Here is a 26,509-nt window from a genome sequence, read left to right as displayed (position 1 = left end):
CTCCTGCACTTGGGTGCTGGCTTGCTCCTCAGCAAACCTTAGGGCATTCAAAGACTCTGCTGTCATGAAGGTTTCTCAGATTTCTTCTCTAAGCCTCAGGCTGCTGCAGTCTGGCAGTGCCCCTGCATGGGCTTGTCCCTGAGCTCATAGGCAGGCTGCAATCCAGGATGCCAGGGCGCAGCATCCAGAGCTCAGACTGGCTCCCAAGAAAGGCTCTGATAAAAATCAAACTGACAGGTTTCATTTCCCTGCTGTTTCTTGAGCATGAGCACAAAATGCAAGTCATAACTCCCAGCCTTCCTCTGCAACTTCAGGGCCACACATGATTTTTTCAGAAGGAAAAGTGAACTCCTTACCTAATGCTAGTGCCAAGTAGCTGGAGCGTGAAAAAAACCAACAGTTCTGGGGAGAGACCTACATTAAAGCTGTTAGGTTGACAATCTAGTATACCTTTAATGCACTTGTGAAAATAATTTCCATGACGAAGATGCCTCACATGATGTGCTTGGATCAGAGATGCATACAGGATAAAGGACAGATTCTGACAAACCAAAACTCCTGCTGACTGGACTGGGTGCTCCAGATCCTGCATCTTTAGATATCTCAGATTGAAGATGCCAAAATTGAATTCCCTTTCTTGTCTCCCCAAGCTTGTTGATGCTTTTGATGCTAGATATAAATCTCTCAGCTCTGATGTACTTCATTCTGCCAGGCTGGGAGATGTAGCTCCCACACAAGGGAGTGGGATGATCCATACCAGTAAAGGTAATATGAGTTTAGCCTCCTTGCCTGCCTTCAGATCCTGAGGCAAGGAAGGGTAACTCCAAGCATTGTTGAGCCTTCACGCACCTCCATGGAGGCAGCCAGGAACTGGAGCATTAGTTTGGTCTAGACAACCTGGCCAAGACCCCTCTTTGGTGGTCATTCTCCAAAAGATATGGGATGCTATCCCCATATAGATATGCAATGTTTGGGATTTTCCTCATAAACATACTGCAGTTAGGAGTATCCTGGATTTCTTTTGCGAGGGACTGTCTTCATCCCAGGCTCTCTCCCTTGTGATCCACTGGCAGCAGGAAGAACACACCCAGGGCTCAGTCATACCCCTGTCTCTGTCAGAAGATGCTGGCTGAAGTACAGTTTGTCAGCTATTTGAGAAATAGCTGTTTAACTGCCCATCAAATCAAGTTTCTCCCTGGAGCTGTGGGCAGGTGATATTCACCCACAGAAGAGCTCTGCATGCCTAATGTGAAATGCGGATGTTACATCACTTCTCATTCTCTACAGCAGATATAGAGAATCCCAGAGCTGAGGACATGCCAGGATTGTTGTAGTCAGCTAGTATGACTTGATGAAGGATGTAAGGCAGAAAATTTCTCCCAGGATTTGCTGTATCAAGCTCAGAATTTATACTAAATCTTCAGAGTCTTCTTTAGAAAACACCTCACCTTGACTGTAGAGACATCAAGTCTGCCATGTCTATTATAGAGTTTTGTTGTGTGATGAATATCTGTGAGTTAAAGGTAGACTCTGCCTTTTTTATCTATCCGAGCACCTCCCTTCACCTGTCATCGGTGCCTGCTGCTCACATGGGCTGAAATTTGTTCAGATGAAAACTGGGGTAAGGGATGTGTAAGAGAATCATTGCTGATGCTCTAAACCCCCACTGTCTGCAGCAGACAAATTAGTCTTCGGGACTGTGTCACATCCACATTTATCATATTAATTGGTAGGCCTTAAACATATCTCCATACAGAGTCTTGGATTAATTCCTGCAGAGGCAACCTAAAGCTTAAACTGAGTTTAATAAAATCAGCTCTGCACAGCCACAGGCTGTTGGATGTTTCTCTCTGAAGTCTCCCATGAAGGCGCTGGATGTGATGTTTTGGACCCTTCACAGCATTAAAACCAGTGTTGTTCTACTGGTGTCAGTGGGGTGATGCTGGCTTACATCAAGTGAGGACTGGATCCAAACCACCACACCTGTTTGGCTTAACATTTACAGTTTCATATTGCAGACAGATTGCAGCAGCTTCATCAAAGTACATTCAAATGTACAAGAACAAGGTCTAAGGGAACATCAAGTAAAACACCTACTTTCTGCTCTCCAGCTGTAAGCTTTGGGCCAAATCTGAACCCTGTCTGCAGCAAAAGAAAGGTCTGCTCTTCCTGGCCTACTCCGCAGGTCTGCTTGACCACTGTCCACAGCTCTAGTTTGTGTGATGAGAGAAGGGTCTTTTCTGCTTGGAAATAGCTGCAGAGCCAAATGATCTGGTAATTTCCACCATCATCCCTGCCACCTGCCCAAGGGCAGAGGGAACCTGGAGTCTGCCTCCCTGCCATGCATGACATGTCCAATCCTGAGACATCTGTGCCCACAGAAAGGATGTGATGGCATGAGCAGGTCTTGGGTCAAACACAAGTTTTGCAAGGCAGTCCACGAGTGAGGAAAATCTACTGAAATGCCAGAAGGCACAAGGGCTGTGAGACCTGTCTTGGAGTGGACCATGTGCTGCACATCTTGACTGTGGGGTTTGGTTACCCTCCAAGAGTGTTGTGCCCTCTTCTGGCAGGTACCAGTCTGTAGCATCAGATCACAGTGTCACTGACTTTATGTCATGCCAGCTCTACCAGCTCGTTCACAAAGAAGGAAGTAAGACTTGGGCTTTACAACATCACAGCCCAAGCTCTGCTCCCCTGTTGCTCAAAGACGGTAATTATGAAAGAGGCTTTTCCTCTGTTGCTGAATAATTACGCAATACACAGCCTAGGCCATAATATAGCCCTGAGTGAACTTCTTTTGATTCTGTCCAATTCACTGAGAAGAAACTCAAACTTGGACCAAAGAACAAAGCAGTCTCCTAGTGATATAAGTGGTGTATTCAGCCCAGAAAGGACATGTCGCTAGAGCTGCTGCTTGGAGGCATTTGGAGGATGTTGGTGTCTTGGCGTCTCTGCTGCGTTTGGTTTTTGAGCTCAGAGGTCCTTCCTCCACACCAACTAAGCTTTTGAAGAGGAATAAAGCAGATTTGGGATTATGATGTAGAGGCAGCAAAAGAAGAGGTGGAACTTTGATTTCTGTTTTGGTTGTCTTTTAGAAACAGCTGATGACACTTGGAGCATCGATTTCGTCAAAGAGCGTGTTGCTGGCCCCACCACCGGAGCTCTCCTGCAGATGGTATCCTTGCCGAATGATCGCCAGTCTCTTGGCTCGCCCCAGGCCTCGGAGTCCAAGAACTGCCAAGATGTGCTCCTTTCTGTGAAAAGCCAAACAAGACCATGCATGTTCATGGAGAGCAAAAGCCAGTCAAGAGGTAAGTGACAACCAGTGACAGAACAAGGCAACAGCAAAGCATCTGGCAGGTCCCCATCCCTCCCAAGCCTACAACCTACAAGCAGAGGGCTTGCAGAAGCAAGGCATTTTGGGGGGGGGCGATGAGCAAGGAGGCAAATTTTGCCTCAGACCTGCTGTTTAATGCTTTATCCAGGAAGAGTCCCTTCATTGTAGGGGAATAGTGAGTTACAGTGTGAATGACACCAGGGAAAGAGATCGGCAGCCTCCAAGGCTGTCCAGCAAGCTGAGCTGGGCTCCTGGCTGTCCCCAAAGGGAAAACAGCACCTCCCTGCTGTCAGTGCCTGTGGGAATTTCCTCCTTCATCTGTGAATGCATGCAACATCTTTTGCAGGTTTTCCTGAGAGGCTGCAGACCTTTTAATTAATGATTACTTTGAGTTAAACACTGGAAGTGCTAATATCTGGGAAGCTGACAGGCACTAATTACATTAGAGCTAGGAAAAAGAACATGAAAACACACTCTGTTCCAATAATTTCTGTATATATAGCTTCAGCAACATCTCTGAGAGCTCAAGGGACGCACTGAAGAGGCATGAAGAGGAAACAATGAAGGTTTGGCAGGTTCTGCCTCGCTTTCCAAACTTAATTGTTGAAAAATGACGTTGCTCAATAATGGAAAGGCAGGAAATAGATCAAGCAAAAGGATGAACCTTTAAATCTGTTTTGAAAATTATGAAAAGTAGCACAAATTCCAGCTCTGCAAATGGCTTTTCTGCCTGGAGAATTATTTCCAAATAGCTAATTTTGACCAGTCCTCATTTACCCACCATCCCTCCTATAACAGCCATTGCTTCCTTCATCAGCTTAATCTGGTAATTAGGATCAAGGCATTCTTTTTGTGGAATAAGTGTACTCATCTGGAAAATTACTTAGAATAATTCTTCTTTTTTAGGACTATGTCTTGAATTTCCCCACACAGATAAACCCAAAGCATATCTTATCCGTTTGATTTAAATATGTATATGAAGCATTCTGAGCCTCAGTTTTGGGAAAGGGAAATAGATTTAATGTCATTTTTTTCTGAATATCTGAGGGTCCATTTCAAAATTCTGAGCAACCTTTTTGATTTATGGTTTACACTGATTACATAAATGTTATCCAGCTGTAAATCTGTAACCCAATGCAAATGCATTTGGTCTTTATTTGAGATCACTGTGATGAAAAGTTTCTTGTGAACTGTACTACTAATATTCCTTCTCAGTGGTCATCAGAAGAACTGTAGAAGAGGGGGTGACTTCTGGCATGCAGCTGCTCAGCCATGCACAGAACTAGTTAATTAGCTTATTTATTTTTTTAGTAATCTTAAGTTTTGCAGATGCTGCTTTGGAACAGCAAATGGAAAGAACAAAAGGAAGAATTTGGAATTTATTCTAGCAAAGTTTAGTGGTTGTGTTGAGTCCCTTTCAGAAGCTGCAGATGAACTGTTTCAATGTCTACTGCTCTTTGATGTCTGAGCTGGGGAACAGGAGACAAAATGTTTGCTCCACAGTGGAGGCCTGCAAACTGGCAAGCTGTGCAAATATGAGTAATCTACCAAAAAGCAATCTGGAGCTTTAAAGTGAAACATGACTTATTTGGAGCAATAAAATGAAAAGATTTTTGAATTAACTTGTGTGTGCTACAGTATCTATCAGATGGCGGGTGGGGGGAGAAAAGGAATACAGCCACTGAGCAAGAAAAATAAGAATGTATTTCCCCTATTCCTGGCTACTGGCACTGAGGAACAGCCTCTAATGTGCCAACAAATCCAGGTCAGAGAAACTCATGACCTTGGCCAAGGCACAGGAGTGAACTGGTGTTGTCCAGGGCAGAACTGCTGTGGCAGTTTCACATACCTGATATCTGGATAATCTTGACATAGTTCCATAACGTACTCCTTGATTTTGTCTTTCTTCTTCTCCCCAACTATGTTAGCGATGTGATGTATGGCGGGAAGGAGCCAGTCAGAAGTAGACCCCTACAAACAAACAGTTACACATACAGTGACTTCAGTGGAAAGCATGACACCTAGAAAATGTCTTTTTGTCTACACTCATGGTAAAGCAGCACAGAGCATTGGCAGGTTATTTTTGCTGTTATAAAACAGTGCTGTTGAGCTGTTTACATTTTTTTTTCTTTTTATTGTTGTACTATGTGCAAAGTAGAGGCAGAGTTACCAAAGAGGAGAGGGCAACCAGGAGAAAAGTAACCCCTATTATTTCTTCCCAGGCCCATGAAAGAGGGAAAGCTCCATAGTCCTCCAATCCCACTGCAGTTACATCCAGCCTTGTGGGGAAATCTTCTTCAACATTTCCTACCAGAGGCCCTACTTGCGGAGAAGTTTTCATATTCATCCCTCCAAAACAGTGTAGTTATTGCACAAATTACCCCACTGGTAGCTCTTGCAGCAGCACTGGGGGCTGTGAACTATTGTTTGGGAACTGTTGCTGGAAACTTAATGAGAAAGAGCCCCAGGTACGTCTGGGAAAGGTGCACCCCGAGATTGCACAGAGGAAGCTTACGTACCTGATCTATGAGCATGTTATTAAGGATTTTGGCTTCCTGGTTCATCCTTTTGCTCACTTGTTGCCTCATTTCCCCTTTTATTTTCCATCTCGGTTTGATGACCTGCATGATGTATTCCCTCACCACATACTTATGAATGTCACATAGAAGTTCCTGTTTAAAAAAGCAAAAATTGTAACAACTCTCATGGAAATTTATGGCAGAGAGAGGGCAGGGGGAAACCCTCAAGTCTTTAGCAACAACAGCAGATGTAAAGGAGATGCAGGAATGCTGCACATTGACCAGCATACGCTGCACAAGGCCAGTGCCAGACAGTTCAGCACAGGACCCACATCCTTGCTTTTGTGAGCTAAGGCAGCGAGCACAAGTAAACCATGAAATGACTCTTTTCCCAGAAATGGCCCATGATTTTATGTTGGTAATTTGGGTCCCCGCTAATGAAAGAGGGTATTTGGGACTTTTTAATAGTAGGTTTTGATGGTGCTTGCAGATTTTAAATATAGAGCTATTGTTACATACCCATTTATTTCACAACTGTACGGATGTGAAAGGAGCACATAAAGGTATATAAGCATGTAAGCCCGCAATTTATGGAACTACAAAGCTCAGCGGTACCATTCACAGAAGCCTTTTGTTCCTCTTTAATGAAACCAGTTCTCCTATTTAAACTACAGAAAACAAGGAAGTTACTTATTCTCATGTCAGAGTAAGATAATAACTAAAATCTCCAGTTGACAGTCCACACTTCTATAAAGAGCTACTGCAGGTTGAGAGGAGCATTTCCAGGCCAGACTGCAGCCTGGCAGTGAAAGCACGACTTCTCTTGTGGTGGGATCTTGGTTTGCTGCACTGCGCATGGGGCACTGGAACAGCCTCCTACCTGCCCAACAGGCTCCTTCATGTGCTGGAGGTGTTCGGAGAACTGCGACACAGCAGACGCTAGCAAGTCTGGCTTCTCAGTAGCTAAAATCCAATCTTTAGTGAGGATTTTCTTAAAGAGTGGCTGAAAAAGACCATTTCATTGATGTCACTGGTAAGATTCAGACTATTTCTAATGCTATTTGGTGAGACTCAGAGAAAGTCCTGGTATCCAGGCAAACACATAAGGTCACATGAGGGACACCCCAAAAAGATTAGTGGCTGGATCCTAATAGGCCATTTGACTAGAACGGGGGACCTAGGTAAAAGCAAACAGCTAAATCCTAAACTGTGACCCTGAAAAACACCCGCCTAACCCAGGAGATGCCCAGTTCCCTGGAAGCCTTTGATCTCCTTAATGAAGATGAGTGGCTTTGCCTCTAACTAGTGTGCTAGTTAAAAATACCCATCTGCCTGCTTACTCTGAGGGGCTTGACTGAAAGACATGGTCAGAGCACTAAACGCGCATCCAGTCTGCATGCAATGCAATCGTGGTTAATGTTTTCTTCATAACAGCTTGAGAGAGGAGAGCTTTCAAACAGCAGCTCTCTGTTTCTGATGCCTAATAAGAGTGTAGGGAGCAAGGTTCGACTTCTCTCTTTACGCGAGGGAATTCAGACCCACATCTCTGCTTTCTGCATGAGTGCAGGCATGGGAAGAATCACTCCTACTGGGGCTGTTCCACAGAGCAGGAGACATTCTAGGATTTAGTGGACACCCACACAAGCAGGAGATGTGCTATAATCTCAGGCCCAAGTGCTGTTTCATGCAAAACCCTACATGGTGTTCTGATGTTAGCCATCTCCTTGTACATTTATAAAATACTTTAAATCTAAATATCTTAACAGTCTTGGTCTAAATGTCAAAGAGATCTTAAACCTAAATATCTTAACATATCTGTCTTACTCTTCACTAGGAGACACAGCTACTTTTTTGCAAGGTATGATAGCACCGTGTATGACCTAACAAGGCCAGTGCTGAGCATCCTGGTTAGCAGGCTTTCACTTAAACTTTGTTGGATTAAAGGCTTACCTGGGACAGCTCATTTCTTCTAATCTACCAGTTAGATTTATTTAGATAAATAAACTTGTATCCATACCATATGGATGAAGAAATAGATGTGAATGTTAATTGGAGGAAACCCAGGAGCGGGTAGAGCAGGTTGTGGCTTGCAGCCATGTATAAGGTCTGTAGTGTCACACTGGTTTGCAATAGCTATGGACATGAAATGTTATATGGTACTGAACATGCCAAAAATTATTCCAGTATTCCACTACACCTCCAGGCTTCTCCACCAGGAAAACAAGCTCCTGTTCTCACGGGACTTGCAGGAGTGTCTCTTTTCTCCCTGCAGATCTGAGCATCTGAGCAAGGTCTCACATGGCTTTTCCTTCTGCTCATCGATCTGATGTGGTGGGGAGTAAGTGGCAACTGAGAACATCCTCAACTTGATGCTTTGTGGTCAGTGACGACCTGGGAGTGATTGTACATTTTTATATATGCCCTCGGTACAAGCTACTCTGATCAAGTGTGCCCATCGACTGTTGGGCTGCTTTTGCTTGCCAGCTCCCTAGAATTAAACTGCCTCCGCATTGTAACACACCATTATCTGGTAAAGACTTCTCATGGTACCAGAAGGGATTCTCCTAGTGGTTATGTTCAAAGTATCCCTTCTCTGGCATATCCCCTTTGTACTTTTCTCAGCTTAGCTCTCGGGATTGCAGTCTATCCTGTCTGTGCTCCATGTCGTCTTCCCAATTATTTCCCACACATGCCCTTGCACTGTGCTGCCAGCCCTCTCAAAGACTGTTTCTAAATGCTTTGCCTTTCAGTTCTCACAATGTTGCAGCCATCTTGCGCAATGCCTTGGCTCGACTCCTATGTCCACCCCTTAGGCTCTGATTCAAAACACTGCAGTCGATGGAAAGTCCCCTTGGCCAAGGGGCTTGGCTTAGATCAGAGCAGGGCTCTTGTTGCGTGACTATCTCTGCTTCTGAAAGTCATGTTTGATGATTTAGAAAGTGAGTTAGAATGAGTTAAAAGAGGTAACACCAAAACCTTAATTTCCCCCATCTCTCTTGCTATACTAGCTAGAGCTGGTGGACCCCCAGGCTGCTGAGAGTGGAAAACCTTGTCTACAGCTCTTGGGAAGCACAAACTGCATCATAACACCTTGCCTTTTAGCTCTCTTACCACAAGCTTGCCCAGGCCAGCTGACACCAAAGTTTTATCTTCCTCATGAGGAAAGAATTAGTCCTTTTTTTTTTTTTCACCATGAAAACATACTGGAAAAATCTCCCTACCAGAATAAACTCTGTTTTATCTGAAGAGGCTGTTATATAGCTTCTGGGCAGGAGTTAATAACAGACCATGGTGGTAGATCTATGAATAAATAACAGAAATTAGAAGTCCTAAAAAATCCAAATCTTTTGATGGAAGGAAAAATGCATCACCAAAGTTGGTTTCCCTTGTCCTTCACTAGAGGTGGGATTTCCTCCGACTGGTTTAACTAAGATGCTGGAGGCAACTAAATATACTTTTCTTTCAGTTGCTGTTACACTGAAATAAACAGCTTATATCACTGTCTATAGTGAAAAACTCCCAGGATACTGGAAGTGTGACTTGGAATCAGGAAGGATCTGTACTGAAGTTGGCATGATGCATTTTGAAGATACCATAATTTTGTACACTATAAAATGAGGTCTAGTTGGAGAGACAAAAAGGGGTCAAGAGCCCTCTGTTTCTGCAGTAGTGCTGCACACACTGCTTATGGTTAGGGAATGAGATGGCCAAGATCCTCTTACCTGTGTTTTTGTTCTTAATTTATTAAAAAAAAAGTTTCTGAAGTTCTTTGTCAAAGCTGCCAAAACACTTTGCAGTTCCTCAGTGTTCACCTTAAATATTGTTTGTAAGCCTGACCTAGACAGAGAGAGAGAACACCATTGATTTAAGGTTAGAAAGTGAAATATTATCCTGCTGTAAGCAATTTAGCTTGATTGGTATCTCGGGTATTTTTTAGTATAAACTTGCATATCTCCTGTACTTCCTCTTGCAAGATTTCATAGGTCCAAATAAAGACTCTTTTTGCACAATCCTATGCACTTAAAATGATTCAGAACTGAATAACTGTACTCAAGAAAACCTATTTCCTCATCAGATAGGGCAACTCAGCCTTGAAGAGTAATAACCCAGGCCTGTTACTTTTTTACCTGCAGTAACACTTCCGCTAAATGTTCTCCAAACACCTGTGAAAGGTCCCTGCACCAATGGGCTTATGGTGTAAGAAACAAGTAAATAAAGCCAGTTAATGGAAAAAACTGTTAAACCCCCGTGTCCAAGAGGTAGGCTGACTCACTCTACTCAGTATCTTATGGGCAGTGGATGGTGAATTCTAGGGCTGGAAATTTGTGGAGGTGCCTAGGAAAATTGTGCAATTCTGGAAGGTTTCATACTATCCAGTGAGAAAGGAAATACAAGTTCTGAGTAATTAATGAAATCCTCAGCAATATGTGTAGACTCTCAGGGCTCCTGGCTCTGTTCTCACTTTATATCGTTGCTCTCATGTAACATGCTCCACTGAGGGAACAGCATCTAAATGCTAGAGATCCCTAAGGCCAGGCTGCAAGCTGTCATTCGGGGTTTTGCCCATGGAAATCTGTGCTTTCAGCCTGGCGGATGTGGATTTCCTGGGGACCCCAACACCTGCATTATCACTCTGGTAGACATGCTCACTCCCTATCACATCCCTGCCTGTGCCATCCCAGCCTGGGCTTGGCGGTGTATCTCAGCGTGCCCCCTCTCTCCATGTGAGGATATCTCCCCGTGGAAGGAGGCTGCTCTTCCTTGGATGTACCACATATATATTGCCAGGTACCAGTGCATCCATAAATAGTTACTGCAGAGCACCGTTACTACAGTTCCCTGTTGCTGTTTGGTTACTAGTTTATATGCTTAATACTGAGACTGCCCGGATTAATTAAACTGCTCCAAAATTGGAGAGAAATATGAAGCACAAAAATTTTGCCATACTCTTACTGGATTAACACCAATTGGAGTAGTTGGATTAACTGAGGGATGAGAAACTTAAGGTCTGTCAAGTACAATCTCCAATGAACAAGTAGAGAAATCCCAAAGAAATTCTAATTTCTAGTTGAAATAGGCACACAGTTTTTCCATCCTATGCATGTATCCATGATTTCAGTTGTTCTACTGTGCACCTGGTAGGACTTCTGATCTTACAAAGCTTTGTGTGGAAACCAGCGCAAACTCAGATGCCCATCTCAGAGGACATGGCAGCGAGGCCACATAGGAGTTGCTGGTTCCTGGTCCAGCTGTGTAGGGGCTGGCAGTTCCAGGGGTCTTTCTCAATTACAGTTTCACTGGAGCTAAAGTTCCTGCATGAAGATTTGATCTTGACAAACGGGTAATTTTTGATAAAAGGGTTTTGTCAGGAAATTCCTGCCCTCTTATCAGATTTCCCAGGAAAATGGAAAGGTCAAAGTGAGAGAACATTTTGTCAGGAAGAGGTTAGTGCAGACACAGGCTGAGCAGGAGGTTTACTACTTTCTGCAGAGGAAAGGCCTGGCTCTGCTATCAGCTGAATCAGTTGAGTTCAAAATGCAACAAAATGCAACAAAACAAACCTCTTGTCCCAAGCTGAGGGCTCAGATCTGTAACTAAAGCCAAGCTAATGCTGAACACCTGAAGTCTGCTTCCAGCATCCCTAAAATCATGCTATCAGGTACCTAGGTGTGTGGTCTTGCCTGTCTCATCCCAGCAACCCAGCACCACAGTTGTTATTTTTAACCCAATGCAGGAATAAACCCAGCAGAGCTAATTGAGCACAGGAGTTCTTGCCAACTCCACGTTAGCTACTCCCTTTGCCACCTTACAACTCCTCAGCAGGGAATTAGGGAGCAACTTCCTAAGGAGGCAGGACTTGGATAGAGAAACTGTGCTGGAGTCAGCTGCTCAGTGGGTCAGGTGCTTCCTGGCAGCGTGGGAGAGAATAGCATTTCTGGAGAGACCGTGCCATCTAGAGACTTTCTGACGGTAGTGCTTACTCAGGGCTGGAGCAACAGGAATAGCTGCAACACGAAACCCTCTGCACCAGCCTGACCAATATATGACATATATCCCCTTGTCACTGATCATGCCAGGCAGAAACGCAGGCACGTAAGCTGGAGATAACATTTTCAGTCATGGTAGAAAGAGGAGGGATGGTTGAGGGTTGCCAGAGTGGGGCCATCCAGGGAGCCAATCCCCAGTCCCTGCTCTCCAGCCTGGCTGGCACTGCAAGGCCAAAGGCTGGTCTTTCCAGTAGCCACTTGTGGGGATTGGTCACTGGTTGCAGACCCCCACCCCCCACTTCAGGAGCTGCTGGCTCACCTCCAGGAGCAAGCATCTGCTGAGTGGAGATGACCACCAGAAACTCAGTGAAAAAACATTTCCTAAGACGCCTGTGCTCTCACACATTAGCGGCCTGTTTGCTGACCAGGTCAGCCACCAAAGCAGCACCTGCATGTCAGGGACTGCCCCAGAAGCCAAAGCACCCCTGGGCTTAGTCCTCCCCTCTTTACAGCCCAGCTACTACCTGAAGCCCATGGGAAATTTTCTGACCTGTTGTGGTCCCAGGGACATCACACAGATCTGTAGGATTTGATGTGCCCCCGTCTTTTGTCACCTCTGGGATGACATGACTGGAGCCTTTTTTGAGACATCGGATAAATGAGGACACAACCTTGGCCCTGTTTTCAAAGGCCGCCTGGGGTAGGTTTTGCACAAACCATTTGTAGCTGTAGACAAGGCTGGTGCAAAGCTAATCAGGTAGCCCCAGTGAGCTGTGTCTGGTGTCTCTGCACATTGTCTTCCCAGGGAAGGTACCATCTCAATGTCCCCAGTCCCTTCTGGCACTGGCACTGAAGGTCTGTGGCAGCTCTACCCTGGGCAGCAGCAGCTGCGGGTGGGAAGCTACAGGGTTGCCTTGTACCGTGGTACTAGGCTGAAGGACCAGACCTCTGGACGCTCACTGCCTGGTACTTTCCGGCATGTCAGGAAAACTGCCCTCTCCTGGAAGCAGACGCTCTAGCTATACAGAGGGGAAAACCATGCATCAGAGCCCTTCTGAAAGCACAGCATTAAGTAGCTAATTCTTAACATATGCAAAGCCCTAGAAACTGCTGCTACCAGCAGTTATGGCAAAGGTTTATTTGCAGGTTGAGTGCTTTCACAGAATTTCCTGAAGCCTTGTGCCAAAAGCAGCAGTGAGACTGTGCTGCTGGTTTTATATTGCTCAAAAACAAAAAATGAAAGAACTCCCTCTAAAGCTGAAAAAGACAGGCTGAAAATGAGTTGAAAGCTTTCATTCAAGCACCAGATCCTTCCCTGCTTCCATTTCTTCATCCTTATTCTCAAAAGTATTATTAATTTCTTTTACTGTGAAACCCTTAGGGAACATCCCCACCATGAGGTGAAGCATGGACTAGAGACAGAGCACGTGCATGCAGCACTTGATGCTTCTCATCCCCACTGCAGGCTGCCTAAAGCATCCACACTGCACCTAGGAATACACGAGCTTGGGATATTGCTGGCAGACGGGGCTGCAGGGCACATTTTAGACCAAAGCCACTTGGCATGTATGAGGGCTTGGGCTGTGTCCAGGCCCATTTGTATATGCTTGTCTCTGAGTGTGTGCTGCCTAAATATCATCAGTGAGAGATGAGAGTGGACTAGAAAATGAGCTCTGATCTCCACTTGACCAGCAATGCTGACCCATTCCTAAAAAGCCAAATTCATTCTTGGTGTAACTCAGTTCTTTCCCTGCAATTACACTGAAGGACGTTCTTTGCTGCCGACTCCAGCATGACACTATTTGGTTTTTCCTTGTGATACACTGAGACCCATCCAAATCCCTCCAAGAAACACAGCAGCTTAACAAGGGAAGAGCAGACTTACACCAGGTCATGGAAGCTGTTGATGTAGGCAGCAAAATAGGATGCAAAAATCGGACTGTCTCTGGAAGAGTTCCACTCCATGAATTCTTCCCCAAATCTGCAATAGAAATGCAGGTAAGACTAACTGCAGCAGGGCCAGAAACCAGCCGGAACAGGATTATTCACATTCTGTGTACATAAGGATGTCAAAAGATATTCAGTGCTGGCCCAATCTGTCCTCTGTGTATGCAGACTTTTTTTTTTTTCAGTTGTCTTAACATGCATGTGCATTAGAGGGGAATATATAGTAGATAATTATTGGTTTAGTATATACTCACTTGAACGTGTAAGCAGTACAGTTTTGGAGAGATTCCAGTAATCTTTATACATGAAAGCTCATGGGTGAAATTTCTGACTTTCTTTACCGTAAGCAATTAACTGCATTACTGATACTTGGTCTCGTACATTTGGGCAGTCATTTCTCTGGCTTTTGGGGCAACATGATACATGGCCTCTTAAGCACACAAGGAAGAGATTTAACTCAGGGCTCCTTTTACTACAGAAGCTGAATATGAATGAGGCAACACACCTATTCTGTCCCCCCTTATTCTCAGCATGATATATTAGGTATCTGTTTTCTGTGTACTGCAGCTTTTATGGTTTTGACAGTCATCTTACAGTCAAGTCCACACAGACTGCAGGAGGGAGCATGCTCTGGCAGGGGCTTTTTGAGTCTCTGGTGCTTTGTTTCACTATTGATCCAAAGCAATTTGCTCAGGCTGGCCTTAGCCACTTACCCTTGCATTTGTTGTTTAAGAGAAGAGAGAAATCTTAAGTTTCAGTGACCCTTCCACCTAGGTGTTTTTGCTGCCCTTGTAGAAGGCTTGTGCTTTACATCAATTTTGTTATACAAAAAAAAAAGGGGGGGGAACATCAGTAAATACTACATTTTTTTCTAAAAAAACAAGGCTTCAAAGCCAAATAGCTAGTTTGAATGGCCCTATTCAGCCAGGATCCTGGAGACAAGCTTAGATAGTCGTGGTATTAAAGATGAGCTTTCAAATGGAAAAGCATTGCCTTTCACATATCTTAAATACCTGTCATTCCACAACTTCACGTTCGCAGAAAGCAGCGTTCATGCTCCCCCACACTTGATTCTGTAAAACGTCTATTAGCAAACTACCCACTCAGCGCCTTCCGGAGGTGTGAAATTTCAAAGGTTAATGCAGAAGTATTTTTAGTCTCACTTTGGAGTTGATTCATGCTGAATGTCCTTTCTCCTCTCCAAAGTGCTGCTCCAGAGAGTGGGTACAACTCCCCTTGAAACACAACCAAGAAGCTGTGGAGGAGGCAGCTTGTAGCTGTCCCAAGATGAGGAAAGGATTACTTCATTTATGAGCCAAAAACCTTTCCTGGGAGCATTCCCAAAGCATGTGACAAGATTTAAGGTCTGGAGCCATAACTCAGGGACTGCTCCCAAGCAGAAAAATACTACATCAGCACAGAGGCAAGTTAATGTGTCCTTCTGTATCTGAGTAAATTTCTAGAAGATTCAGAAAGCAACCTCAATATACACGTTCTGGACATGGGTGTAAGAGAGAGTTAATGATGAAGGTCTGATCAGCCGTTTCTCTGCCTATAATCATGGGATCCATGAGATGATAACCCTCTAGGCAAGACTTGCTTCCTAGATCAGCAGCCTAAGAAGAGGATATTTATTCAATACTGTCACCAAAGCAGTGCCTGGGCCCATGCCCTGTCAAGTGCTGCTTACTCATTATTGGCACGGTGAGTGACCAGTGTCCAGCACAGCAAGTGTCCTGAACAGAAGGGGCAGAAATCTCTCTCCAGCCAGCAGCTCCTTCCTGCAGCTATGGCACCAGACTGTGCAACTCGCAAGATTCCCATCTGGGTCTGTTTATGACTCTGCCTAAATTGTTTTGCAGCTTGCTCATTACTGGGGTTATTGTGATCTCTAGTTCTCCTAGGAGCAGATCCATGCCTGCTCAATGCCAACATTTGGCCCAGTGCATGGACCTTTTCCCTGTTTTTCTTACAAACATGGTACTCATTTGGAAGGAATGTGCTACCGAGAGCAGTGATGACCTTGCTATGAATTCATGCAGTTCTGCCAGGCAGAGCTCAAGCGTTTTCATTTCCAGACTTCTGCTGATTGCTTTGGATGCCTTCATGTGCTCTGCAATGATCTAGAAAAGGGCAAGACAAAACTCCAATGAATGGCACAAGCATGAGAGAAACCTCCTTTGCAATGATCTCATGCAGCTTTTGTTAATAAAAACATTAATGACTTGCCTAACAAAGAAGGAAAAGCAGAGTGTTGCCAGGCATTTTTCATTATTCTCTGGCAATTTTAAAAACAATAATCCAGAATGGGCCAAGATGCATAAACTGATTTATGGCAAAATCATTGCTGTCTAATATACCAGGAGCCTTGTGCTGGCTGAACGTGAGTTATAAGCGTTGTTGACTGGAGCTCTGAGCTGCCCTGATTCAGTTGTTCTCTTCCTGGAGATTTGTGGAGGGCCCAATCCCCCAAATAGGGCCCAGCACATGCTAGGGCAAATGAGAGGGAGCTGTCCCCCCTCTTTCCTGGGTGCCAGTGCTGTGGGTGGCTATAACTGCTGGCCCAGCAGGGTCCTGCACAACCACTCATGGCTGTGCTGCCCCTGCTCAGAAGCTCTGCAGTGGTCCCATGGGGAATCCTCGAAATTTTGCCAGTGCCCAGACCTGTTCCCAGCCACATTTCTGCAGCTTATCCACCCTGTCCCTTCCCAATCCTGTCTACACTGCATCATCTGCGGCTGAAAAGCTGGCCAGTTACGATCCCGCTCTAGTGCTTTCTGTGACATCCTACCCATCTGCTAATCCAATTCAGATCTGCCTTCTTAGTGATCAAAAAAACGTATAATATTCATCTGTGGAAAATGAGTCATGGCAGCAGGCAAAACTCTTTGATTTTCTTTCTTTTGTTCATTTTCTCCCTCTTTTTTTTTTTTTTTTTTTTTTTGTGTGTGTGTGTGTGTGTGTGTTATTTAATTGAAATGACTCAACCCTTTGAAAAGTGAGGGAAACGAACCCAAACCCCTCCTGGATTTATTACCCTGTAGTCCCTAAAACTAGCAGGAACTTTTGTTTTTTTGTACTGTTTAAACTGGAGTGGCTGTCACTGCCTACAGCCTTTCTGAGGCTGCCGCAGCCCTGGGACAAAGTAGCTCTTTCAATGAAGGGGCTTTTCTAACAAACCTTTTCTTTCTGTCCTTTTTTCTTTCTTCTTTCTAATCAAAGAGATTTAAAGACTTTAAAATCAGTTGCCTATTATGTTGCTGATACAATTGACAGCAGGTTTAATTTGCAGCTAGAAGGCAAATGGTAGAGCTAAAAGTTGTAATAAACGGCATTTTCTCTGCTAATGTATTCTGTGAGTGCGTGACTAACATAAATTATCACAGGAGGCAGTACCTACATACCAGAAGATAACGTTTCAGTTTCCTTGGAATCAAAGAGAACCGTACACTTTACACAAGCTAATTAAATACCGTTTGAATATCAAAGGACAGCGATGAGTTGTATAGGTTTTCCTCCACTTCCGGCTGAACTTCCTGCTCCCACTTTTCTGTGATTTCCAGTTTCAGGATGTTTCCAAAATAGCTTTTGATTTTCCCCTAGATGTTAAATGTAGGAAGAAAACATGCAGCTCAGGATAAAAACCAAGCATGAGTAAGGCTATGCCATGTAAAACAGTGCATGGGAAAGCAGAAGCGGGTCCGCAGGGAAGTCCTTGGATGACCGTGTTGTGCTGCCATGGGAGCGGCAGCAGGCGCCGATGGTGGTGCAAAGTACCACCAAAGTACTGATGTGAGTTCAGCACGTTGTAACCAAGGACTTAACCTTTCCTCTGGGCTCCCCTGTGCTGACCGCTCCATGGGAGGCAAAAGAGGGCCTGCATCATGCCCAAAATTACAGGCATGGAGGCAGCATCCTGCATTTTGCTTAACTTACACACATGCAAGACTCGTGTTCAGTGTAAAAAGACAAGCAGAATCAAAGGTCTTGTTCAGACCCTTTTGGACTACACAGGATCTCAGGGAAAAATCAGGAGAGCTGTACTGTGTGAGGATATGTTGCTTCCAAATCAAGGGAGAATAACTCCCCTGACAGGGAGATCTGTGCTATGCCTTTGTAAGGAAGGTACTTAATCCTCCGAGTAATTTACTGCAGCAGATTTGGACTGCCTGTCTACAGCTACACTCTGGCTCAGTCAGCTGTTTCATTGCTTGATTGCAAATTCCTCCAGCATGCGTTATACACAAGGTCAGAATAAAAGACCCAACCGGTCCTTTCTGGCTCTACAGCTACTTGTGTAAGGGGGAGCACTGTTCAGTCCCAGATGATAGATCAGTCTTGTTGCTGGTGAAACAAAATGTTCCTTACCAGCAAGATGGAGTAATACTAATTTTGTTGGTCTGGATATCTTGAGCTCACCTTGAAAAGTGCCTTGTTTCAGAAATGATTTTCAAAAATATGTCTGAACCCTGCAAGGACTCAGGAAAGCAATTAGGCTTCGTAGTGTTGGGAAGCAACTACTGCTGCTGGGCATGATCCTCAGACAGGCTGACCTAGAGTCCCAGCTAAGGACGAGCAGAAAGGCATCTGCCAATGGGACTTTCTCAAAGGCCCTGGACCATGGAGACATTCTCAGGTGGAGAGATGCCTAGCTGTACCCAAAATAATCTGCCCATACCACATCTTATGGTTCAGATGTGCCAAAGAATCTCACACGCTCTAATACTAGCAACTAATATTTCTAACTTAACAATATTTTGCCACAGATCATCATATTTAATCTGATGAAGCACAGCTCTGAACTTCTGGTAGACCTAGGTCATACTGTATGAGTCTGGTACAGTTACTTTGGGTCTCCGTGCCTGTAACTATCAGGTTCAGGCCCAGCATTTAGACAGCTGCTTTCGTCCAAAACTCAGTGCTCACAACATCTCTGCTTTTGATTAAAAGGTCATCCTGCATGGTGCTGAGTGCTCCACACCAGCGGGAGCTGACAGGACTCAACATCTCACAGGACTAGAAATCATAATACAGCCATAAGAAACCTCTGCCTTAGAGGCTGGAGTTCCTGTGCCCTGTGTAACAGACATATGAAAGCAAGGGCAAAAATCTTACCTTTACAGAAATAATGTAGTCATTTTTCAGTTTATCCCAATCAGCTGGTGTTAACAACAGGGAGAGGTTTTCTGTTTTAACTTCTGGTTTGAGATCTGGGTGACCCATAAGGAGTTCACTGGAAAGATTCAAATGAACAAATTATGTTGCCTTGGAGTGAGTAAACTGATGGAATATTCATGTGGCATGAGCTACATAATTATTAAGCTGTGAGAAATATACTTAAAGTTTAAACTGTGATGCTTGTTTTCAAGCTTTAACAAGAAAATCTTTCCTTGCTATTCAAAATCCTAATTATTCAAAATCAAAATGATCTGAGGTTCCAGCCCACCTTAGAAATCATGAGACTTCTGAGTTGTTTGGACATGAAAAGTGCTATGAGAATTTACTTTTTTAAATAAACAACATGAAGCTGATTCATTTGACTATGAGCTTGTGAAATGCCTTTCAGGGTAGTTCCTCCGACAGCGTGCTGCTTTGGAGTTAGCTGTTTTCCCTTGCTCTGCTCTTGTGTCACATCATAGCTTATGTTAGTCTATGTGTTATCCCTAACAAGGTGAGATCATGGAGCAGGTCAGAGTGCGAAGGTCAGTAAGCGCACTGGTAAGCGTGCACGTGCTTGGGACACGGGGAATTGCAGTGTTTCCTCCACATATGGAAGTGGTGGGTGGACGTTCAGCTACAGAATCTGACTCCAAAGTGTGCTCAGCTGACACGTGGCTTCACCACTCTCTTTCCTCTAGATTACCATGCTGATTAGTGGGGAGGCAGGGGAAGAGAGGGAAGGCTTGTGTTTCTCACTCTACAGCAAGAAACCCACTATTAGCCTGTACAACTGATAGCATGTGCTATCCCACAATTTGTCCGTGGACTGCGGAAGCATCACATTTTTCAGTGTGATAAATGTGGAGAGGAGAGAAGGGAAAATATTCATGTATTTGATTAATGTGGGGCATAAATTGCACAGTCACCTGGTTAGCAAGGAAGAGAGCTGCAAAGGCAGTATCCATAAACAACCTGTTCCTTCACTCAACCACCCACAGGGTTCCCATCTTCAAACCACTACCAAGTACGTGGTTAGGTTCGGATCCGAGGTAGATGAGGATTGCACTGTACAAAGTCAGGCAGGTGCAGAGTGGGAGCTCAGCAGAAAGAAGCTCAGCCTGATGAGGGAGGTTGTCTGGTTTGTGTTTGTGTTAGACATCTGGTTTGGGCAATTCCTGGAGACTAGTTGTGGGGCTAAACGTGATTTTGGCCTGACATGGTTGTTCTCATGTGCTCATGAGTGAACGCACTTCCCCTGCACGTTGTTTCTTTCCCTCTTCACTCCCCACTGTATATTTCTGCTGGATTTTTCTCTGTGAGCTCTTTAGGGCTGGGGCTGTGGTGTGTGCCTTAGTAACTCAACGCAAGTGACCAGAGAAGAAATGAGGCCACATAACATCTGGATCTTCTATAGGTGCCTATATTGGATGTTTCCTTTGGCTCTAAAAGAAGGCAAAGTCCAGCATCACAAGTTTTTTTGCTATTGTGAAGATTTCCTGCCTTTACATTCACACTCTCAGAGTGCCCTGGTTTTTGATATGTTTGTCCATCCAGCTGCTAGAATATTTTGGCCATCACTGAATTACAGGGAGCTTTAAGAGGTCCTAAAATACTTCTGTCTCATTCAACTTGTTCACATGTCTGAGCCAGAACCTTTGTTTTAATGTGACTAATTTCATATAGTGTCGCCTTGGCAGCTCCACAAGTTGACTGTGACCACCGAACATGGTTGGGGGGGGGAGGGAGTAGTTTGTTTCCAAATGTTTTAATGAAACAGAAAGGATGGAGGGCTCCCCCACAGGCCACTTACTGTGCCTGGAAAAGTCACTGAGTAGCTGTTGTACCTTGCCAAACATTTCCACAGGGGGAGCAAGAATTATTAGAGTTGCAATGCAGCACTTGAAGAGGAAGCTTCCCGGTTTATGAGAAGAGCAAGTTAGAGAGGGAGGGAGAAACAGGGTAATTGAGATCTGTGAAACATAGCAAGTATTTTATCTACAAACTTTTGTCCCTATCCATTAGTAGATTAGTTATCAGGCTCTACTGTATAAGTGATTGCATTTCTTTTGCTCACACAGGAAACTGAATATAGTTACATGCTTTCAAAGCATCATACAGCCCTGTTATTCTCCAGAAGTGGCCAAGACAGTGAAGCGAACAACAGCAGCTTACCTCAGGTATGTGTTAGCAACCCAGTCGAGCAAGGCGTAGAGCTCATTGAATTCCAAGGGTCTTTGGGAGAGATCTTGCAAGTGGGAAGCAATGGCCTTGTGAAAAGCCTCCACATAAATGTCACACACCCTATAATCCTCTGGATAACACTTTTTTACTGCAAACTTGACTTTCAGTAAATCTTTGCTCAGGTGTTTCCTGAGGAAACCTAAGTGGAGATCAAGCCAAGAACTGTCTTCTTCCTTTGATGCCATGGGTACGCTCACGACTCTCCTTCTAGCGCTCTCATTGATAGCTTCCCTCCACTCCTCCCTCCACTTTCTGGGTATGCCAAGCAAGTCTGACCCAGGACCAGCAGTGTAACTTGCGTCAGGATGAGCTGCTTCTTCATTGGCAATTAAAGTCACCAAGGATGCCAGCATGGTCTCCTCTACAGTGGGATGCTCCAGTGTTCCTACCACGATGGACTGTATTGTACTTGTAATGGAATTATAAAGCAAATCCACATCCTTGGATTTCCTAGCAAACTCTTGGGGGTTGTCTTTGTATTTGTCAGCATCCCTTTCAGCTATCACCTCATCTTCCAAGTACTTGATGCTTTCAAATGCTTCCAAAAGTTGCCGTTTTTGAATAAGTTCATTTATTTCCATTACTAAAAAAGAAAAAAAAAATAGAGGGCAAAGTAAATATTATGTGCTTGACAGGCCTGTAACAATAGAAGATCCCCATTAAGGGCCTTGCAGGACTGGTCTGAGTAGGCAGATCCCAGAAGTGCATGCAAGACTGATCCCCTCTGGTATCTCCAAGTCTTGGCCACAGAAGAGAAAAGCAGTGGAAATGCAATTACTGCACAACTACATGTCTTTAAATGACTAGTTGTGGAGATAGGAAATATTCAAACAAAACAAAAACAAAAACCATAGCCCTGAAGGAAAACCTCAAGCAATGTCTAATGAAGGCTGCACAGAAGGCATTGGGGTCTCAGGCTGCATAAAACTGAGTCTGGCTTTGCCCCGCTTTTAGTTTAGGACTGAAGTAGAATTGGCAGCTGAGGCAGATACTGATACACCTTCTCAGCAGGGATTTCTGTTAGCCCTTGTTTCTCAGCATACCAGTGTGCCTTGCACAGTACTGCTCCTGCAGCAGTGACTCCAGTACAGCTGGACCCCTGCTTTCTCTGGCTGCAAGAGCATTTCTGCATGTTGCTGGAGAAAACAGGAAGGGTGGCCAGGGGTCCAGCTGGAGGGAGCTCAGCAGCATATGCCACCTCCCCACACCTCGGGTCATCTGAGCCCCCAGTCCACCCACCAGGGCATCCTCCACAGAGACTAAAGCCCTGGGAAAGCAGATGCTGCTGTGGAGATGCTTCTGAAACATTTTGGGATCATTCACAATTCAGACATAACCTTAGGCAATCCCTGGGCTCAAGTCCTGTCCTGATTTTGTGCCCTCTACCTTATCCATTCTGAGTTTTCTGAGAGACATCCCTGACTCAAGTCATGACTAACTGGCTCCTGGATTACTACAGAGATTATCACTAGTGATTTGTATTGCAAGGTCTCCTTGTGCTGCAGGGGCCAAATTGCTGAGTGCTTCCTTGAGCGGAGGCAACAGATGAGTGACTGCCCCATATGTGGCTGGCTGCCCTTCCCAGCCCAGGGCCCAAATCACTGATTAGACCAGTGATTTTCAAGCAAATGGGCTGGAAAGGACATTTCCAGCGCATGCTTAGCACAGCAAATAGCTTCTGAATGATGCCTCTTATCTGTTCCAGACACTTTGGGATGTCTGTGAATGGCAATGGCCATTAGATTTCTCTCAATCAAAAACAGGGACTGGAGGATCAGAAGCCACAGCTTCTCAGCTCTGCAGTTATTGCCATCTGCAATCTCCCCTCAGCTGCAGAGGAGAAGGGGCTCTGGGATAGGACCCAAAGCCCAGGCATCTCCATGAAGAAAAAGGCATAAAGAAGCCATGTATTGGGAAGTAGAAAGAGGGAGAAGTGGGAATGGAAAAGCATTCAGTGCCCCTACGTGGGAGGATACTGAGGAGGCAATGTGGGGTTAGCCACAGTTTCAGGAAGTCCCTGAGGTGGCAGGAATGCAACACCCAGGAAGCCAGTGGAGGAAATGCATAAATATCAAAGTATGCATGGTATGTGGACTTCACTGGCCTGGGGCAGTTCAGGATCTTTGAGCTGATCATTTACAGCCTGCGTATAAACTAACAAAGAAATGTCAGACACTGGCTGTCTCGAATAGCATTTGTTTCCCAAGTGGCAGATACTGCTATCCCTGCATGGTCTGGGAAGGTATGTGCACTGGGAGGGGGGATCCAAACATGTGCTTTTTCCTGGCATTCAGGTCTCGCGTGGGGCCTGGGCACTTCCTTTGTTTGGCTTGCCTTGATAAATCCCACCCATCAGCCTTCAGAGAGTGCCAGGTTGTGCTGGAGCTAGTGTCGTGCCTCCTCAGGCCAGATTGCCGGCAGGGGTTGAACTGAGGGGTATTGACTGGTTGTTGGTTGAGGCTGGGGGAGACGTGATACTGGGTGTAAAACAAATGTTGAAGAGAAGGGAAGGGGTATTATTTAGGCATGTATGACCACTGTTTCTGGTGTGCACACATAAAATGATATGGAAAGATTGGAGAGCACTCAAGGAGGAGACAAAGGAATGGTCCATAGCCCAGAATTTATGCCTTTGGGCTTATCTGCACACAGATTTTATACCAAATGCACCAGAAAATCTGTGCAGTGTGTGGGTATCCTTATCAAGACAGAAAAACACCAAACAACCTAACTATTGATGTATCACATAATGCGTAGAGTTCATGAGTGCCTACATGGAGTACAGCTGCACTACACTCAGAGGGAAAGGAGATTGTGCCAATTAACTTAATATCTTCTACATAAATAAATACAAAACCTGTTTTTGCCCAAGTGCTCACAATGAGAGACTAACAGAATATATTCTGTTTAGCTTATCACAGTGAAAATGCCATTTAATCACCATCTTGGATAATTATTCAGGGAGGTAATATTGGGTGCTAAATGGATCTTTAATTTAGCAATACAGGATCAGCCAGTTGGTAACTGAAGAAAAACAATTGAAAGGCAATTAACCATTATGCAGCTTAATGGGGCATATGGTGGAGTCTCCGTCACTTGCCATATTTATCTCATGATTCTCAACTCTTCTGAAAGAGTTGCTCTAGTAGGCCAGTCACTGGTTATTGGGCACAGGACAGGTCTTATTCATGCAATTCACCAGCTTCTGTATTGCAGAAGATAAAAAGAGTTTCTCCTAATATTTTGTGTTGCTCTTAGTCTGTGACCTTTTGAATGGACCAGCAAAGCTGAATAGATGGGCTCAGATTCAGCTTACTGACCTCACAGGGTATCAGTGTGAAGCTGTAAATAACTTTACAGCACAGAGGAGCATGTTACAGCAATGGAACAACATCAGCCCTTCTATGTATTCCCCATGCATGCTACACGGTAGATTTAGAGCTTTTCTTCTCTAGAAATTTGGGCTGACAAAAGGTCGAGCCATATTGACTCATCTCAGTCTATCCTGGATGCCATGTAATTCCTCTGCCTTGAAAAAGCAGACGAGAACATTGCTCAAATCAAGCTCTGCTCACACCTGCGGAAAGGTGATAGCTAAGCTGATGGTAGTTACTATGATTTGACCATGACCCATTATCTAATGCTGGCAAAATGTATGACAGTGACCCACCTTGGGGGAAAGGGAAGAAAACAATACTTGCAATACCACTGTTGTGATATACAGATGGAAAGAAACAAACGGATAGAAAGTGTAAGATGCAAAAGCATCTGTGGAGGTCCCTTTGCAAGTCAGTCTCCCAGACAGGAAACAAGGTTCTGAACTGTTAATTTCCCATCATGGAAGAGCCCTTCCTCCCAAATCCAACTGGACAATTGACAATACTTATTTATAAAATAGTCTACATTCTGGAACAGTGGCCCCCAGCCATTCTGGATCTGTGAATACAGTGGATTCACTGTATTTCTCATGACCAGCCCATGTGTGTATCATCTTTGTTTTTGATTTAAAAACATAACTTATTGGAACAACTTATCAAGGCCTTGCACTCAACTATAAAGTATAATCTGGAGACCATCAGTCTGACAGCTGAAGAGCGGAAACTATTCAGAAGAGCAATGCAACAATAGCATAGGATTAGCCTGCACGGCACTTCTGCATAGTTTCCATACATGAACTGACTTGTTGATATTCTGATTGCAGGTAGGCTGGTTTTTACAGTTAAACTACCAAAGTGGAGGCCACAGAACAGCCTGTTCAATGATGGATGATCTGCCCTCAGGTTGAGATCAAGTGTCCCTAATGGGATGCTCATTTCTTTAGCATCTCTGTTGAGCCCAAGACTTGCAAAGTGTAAATTGTTTGGAGGTTGCGTTTGTTCGGCCAAACAAATCACATTGTTTTCTCTTCTTACCTGAAAGAGGTTTTCCTTTAGTGGGCTCTAATTCTATCTTCTCTCCAATCTCCTCCATACCATTACAGATTGTGGGTTTGTCCTGCTCATAGCTCTTGGAGAATTTAAAAGAAAGTCGTATGCCTCTCAAAGTGCCAGTAGATTCCTTTTCTTTTTCTTTGTTCAGGTTTTTTGATTTCCGGATGCTTAACATTGTTTTAATTCCTCTTTCAAAGGAAGAAAATGTCATGGCATTCCCTATGTCATGGCTGTGAGAACTTGGGCTATTCAGTTCTGAAGCAATATCCATCTTTTCCTTCCCAGTGCTGTTTGTTGGAGAGGCTGGTTCTGATGTTACACTTGTTGGATGTAACTCCTTATCTCTATTCATCTTGTCTTTGAACAACAGTCTTTTAAAAAATGTTGATGGTAATGACTAAAATGAACAAAACAGAAGAAATAGATGAGAGAAATCCAATAGATTATTACTATGTCTCCAAAGTCAGTCTTGGACTGAAAGTCTTTGTCCATCCTGCTTAATCCAAGGACAGAACAAGTCTGTTACAGCCTGTAGCTATTTGGAATGTATCTCTATCCACCAAAACTAGGTACTGGCCTGCTTATAGCCCTTAGAGTCTCTAGTTCTGCTGCTCAAATCATGCAAGTGGCCAGCTATTTCTTCAGCATCAAGTAATCACTGAAGGTCAGGGATGCTGAAATCAATTAAAACAATAACATTTCTGTTGGTAACAGGTATGGGACAGGTTTAGCACAGTTGGTTAGAGCATGGTGCTGCTAATGCCAGGGTTGTGGGTTCAATCCCCATACAGCGCTATGCTGAGGGTTGGACTAGATGATCTCCAGAGGTCCCTTCCAACCTTACCAGTCTATGATTTCTATGTTTTTGCAATCTTCCTTCCAGAA

The 26,509-nt window shown here is 44.4% G+C and overlaps 1 protein-coding gene across 1 annotated transcript; it reads right to left on the bottom strand.

The window, feature by feature from the left end:
* Window positions 1-3,094: 3,094 nt before the first annotated feature.
* Window positions 3,095-25,976, bottom strand: EXOC3L4 (exocyst complex component 3 like 4). The gene is made up of 11 exons (XM_062577698.1): window positions 25,607-25,976; window positions 21,126-21,777; window positions 18,909-19,026; window positions 17,267-17,392; window positions 15,816-15,916; window positions 13,732-13,827; window positions 9,582-9,696; window positions 6,740-6,862; window positions 5,860-6,012; window positions 5,190-5,311; window positions 3,095-3,257 (listed from the first exon to the last, which is right to left on the bottom strand). Exons 1-11 carry the CDS (start codon window positions 25,974-25,976, stop codon window positions 3,095-3,097), a joined length of 2,139 nt encoding a protein of 712 aa, XP_062433682.1.
* Window positions 25,977-26,509: the final 533 nt, after the last annotated feature.

This window comes from Rhea pennata, chromosome 5 (genome assembly GCF_028389875.1).
Source record: "Rhea pennata isolate bPtePen1 chromosome 5, bPtePen1.pri, whole genome shotgun sequence".
Classification (NCBI taxonomy): domain Eukaryota; kingdom Metazoa; phylum Chordata; class Aves; order Rheiformes; family Rheidae; genus Rhea; species Rhea pennata.
This window is presented reverse-complemented; position numbering and strand designations above follow the sequence as displayed.

Bases quoted from the DNA above. Each gene is read 5' to 3' on its own strand.
- EXOC3L4 (XM_062577698.1), bottom strand. From the start codon at position 25,976: ATGAATAGAGATAAGGAGTTACATCCAACAAGTGTAACATCAGAACCA. The intron at 19,027-21,125 runs GTAAGCTGCTGT...GAATCTTTCCAG, and splicing joins GTTGCTAACACATACCTGAG to TGAACTCCTTATGGGTCACC. The intron at 6,863-9,581 runs GTAAGAGGATCT...GGTCTTTTTCAG, and splicing joins AATTAAGAACAAAAACACAG to CCACTCTTTAAGAAAATCCT.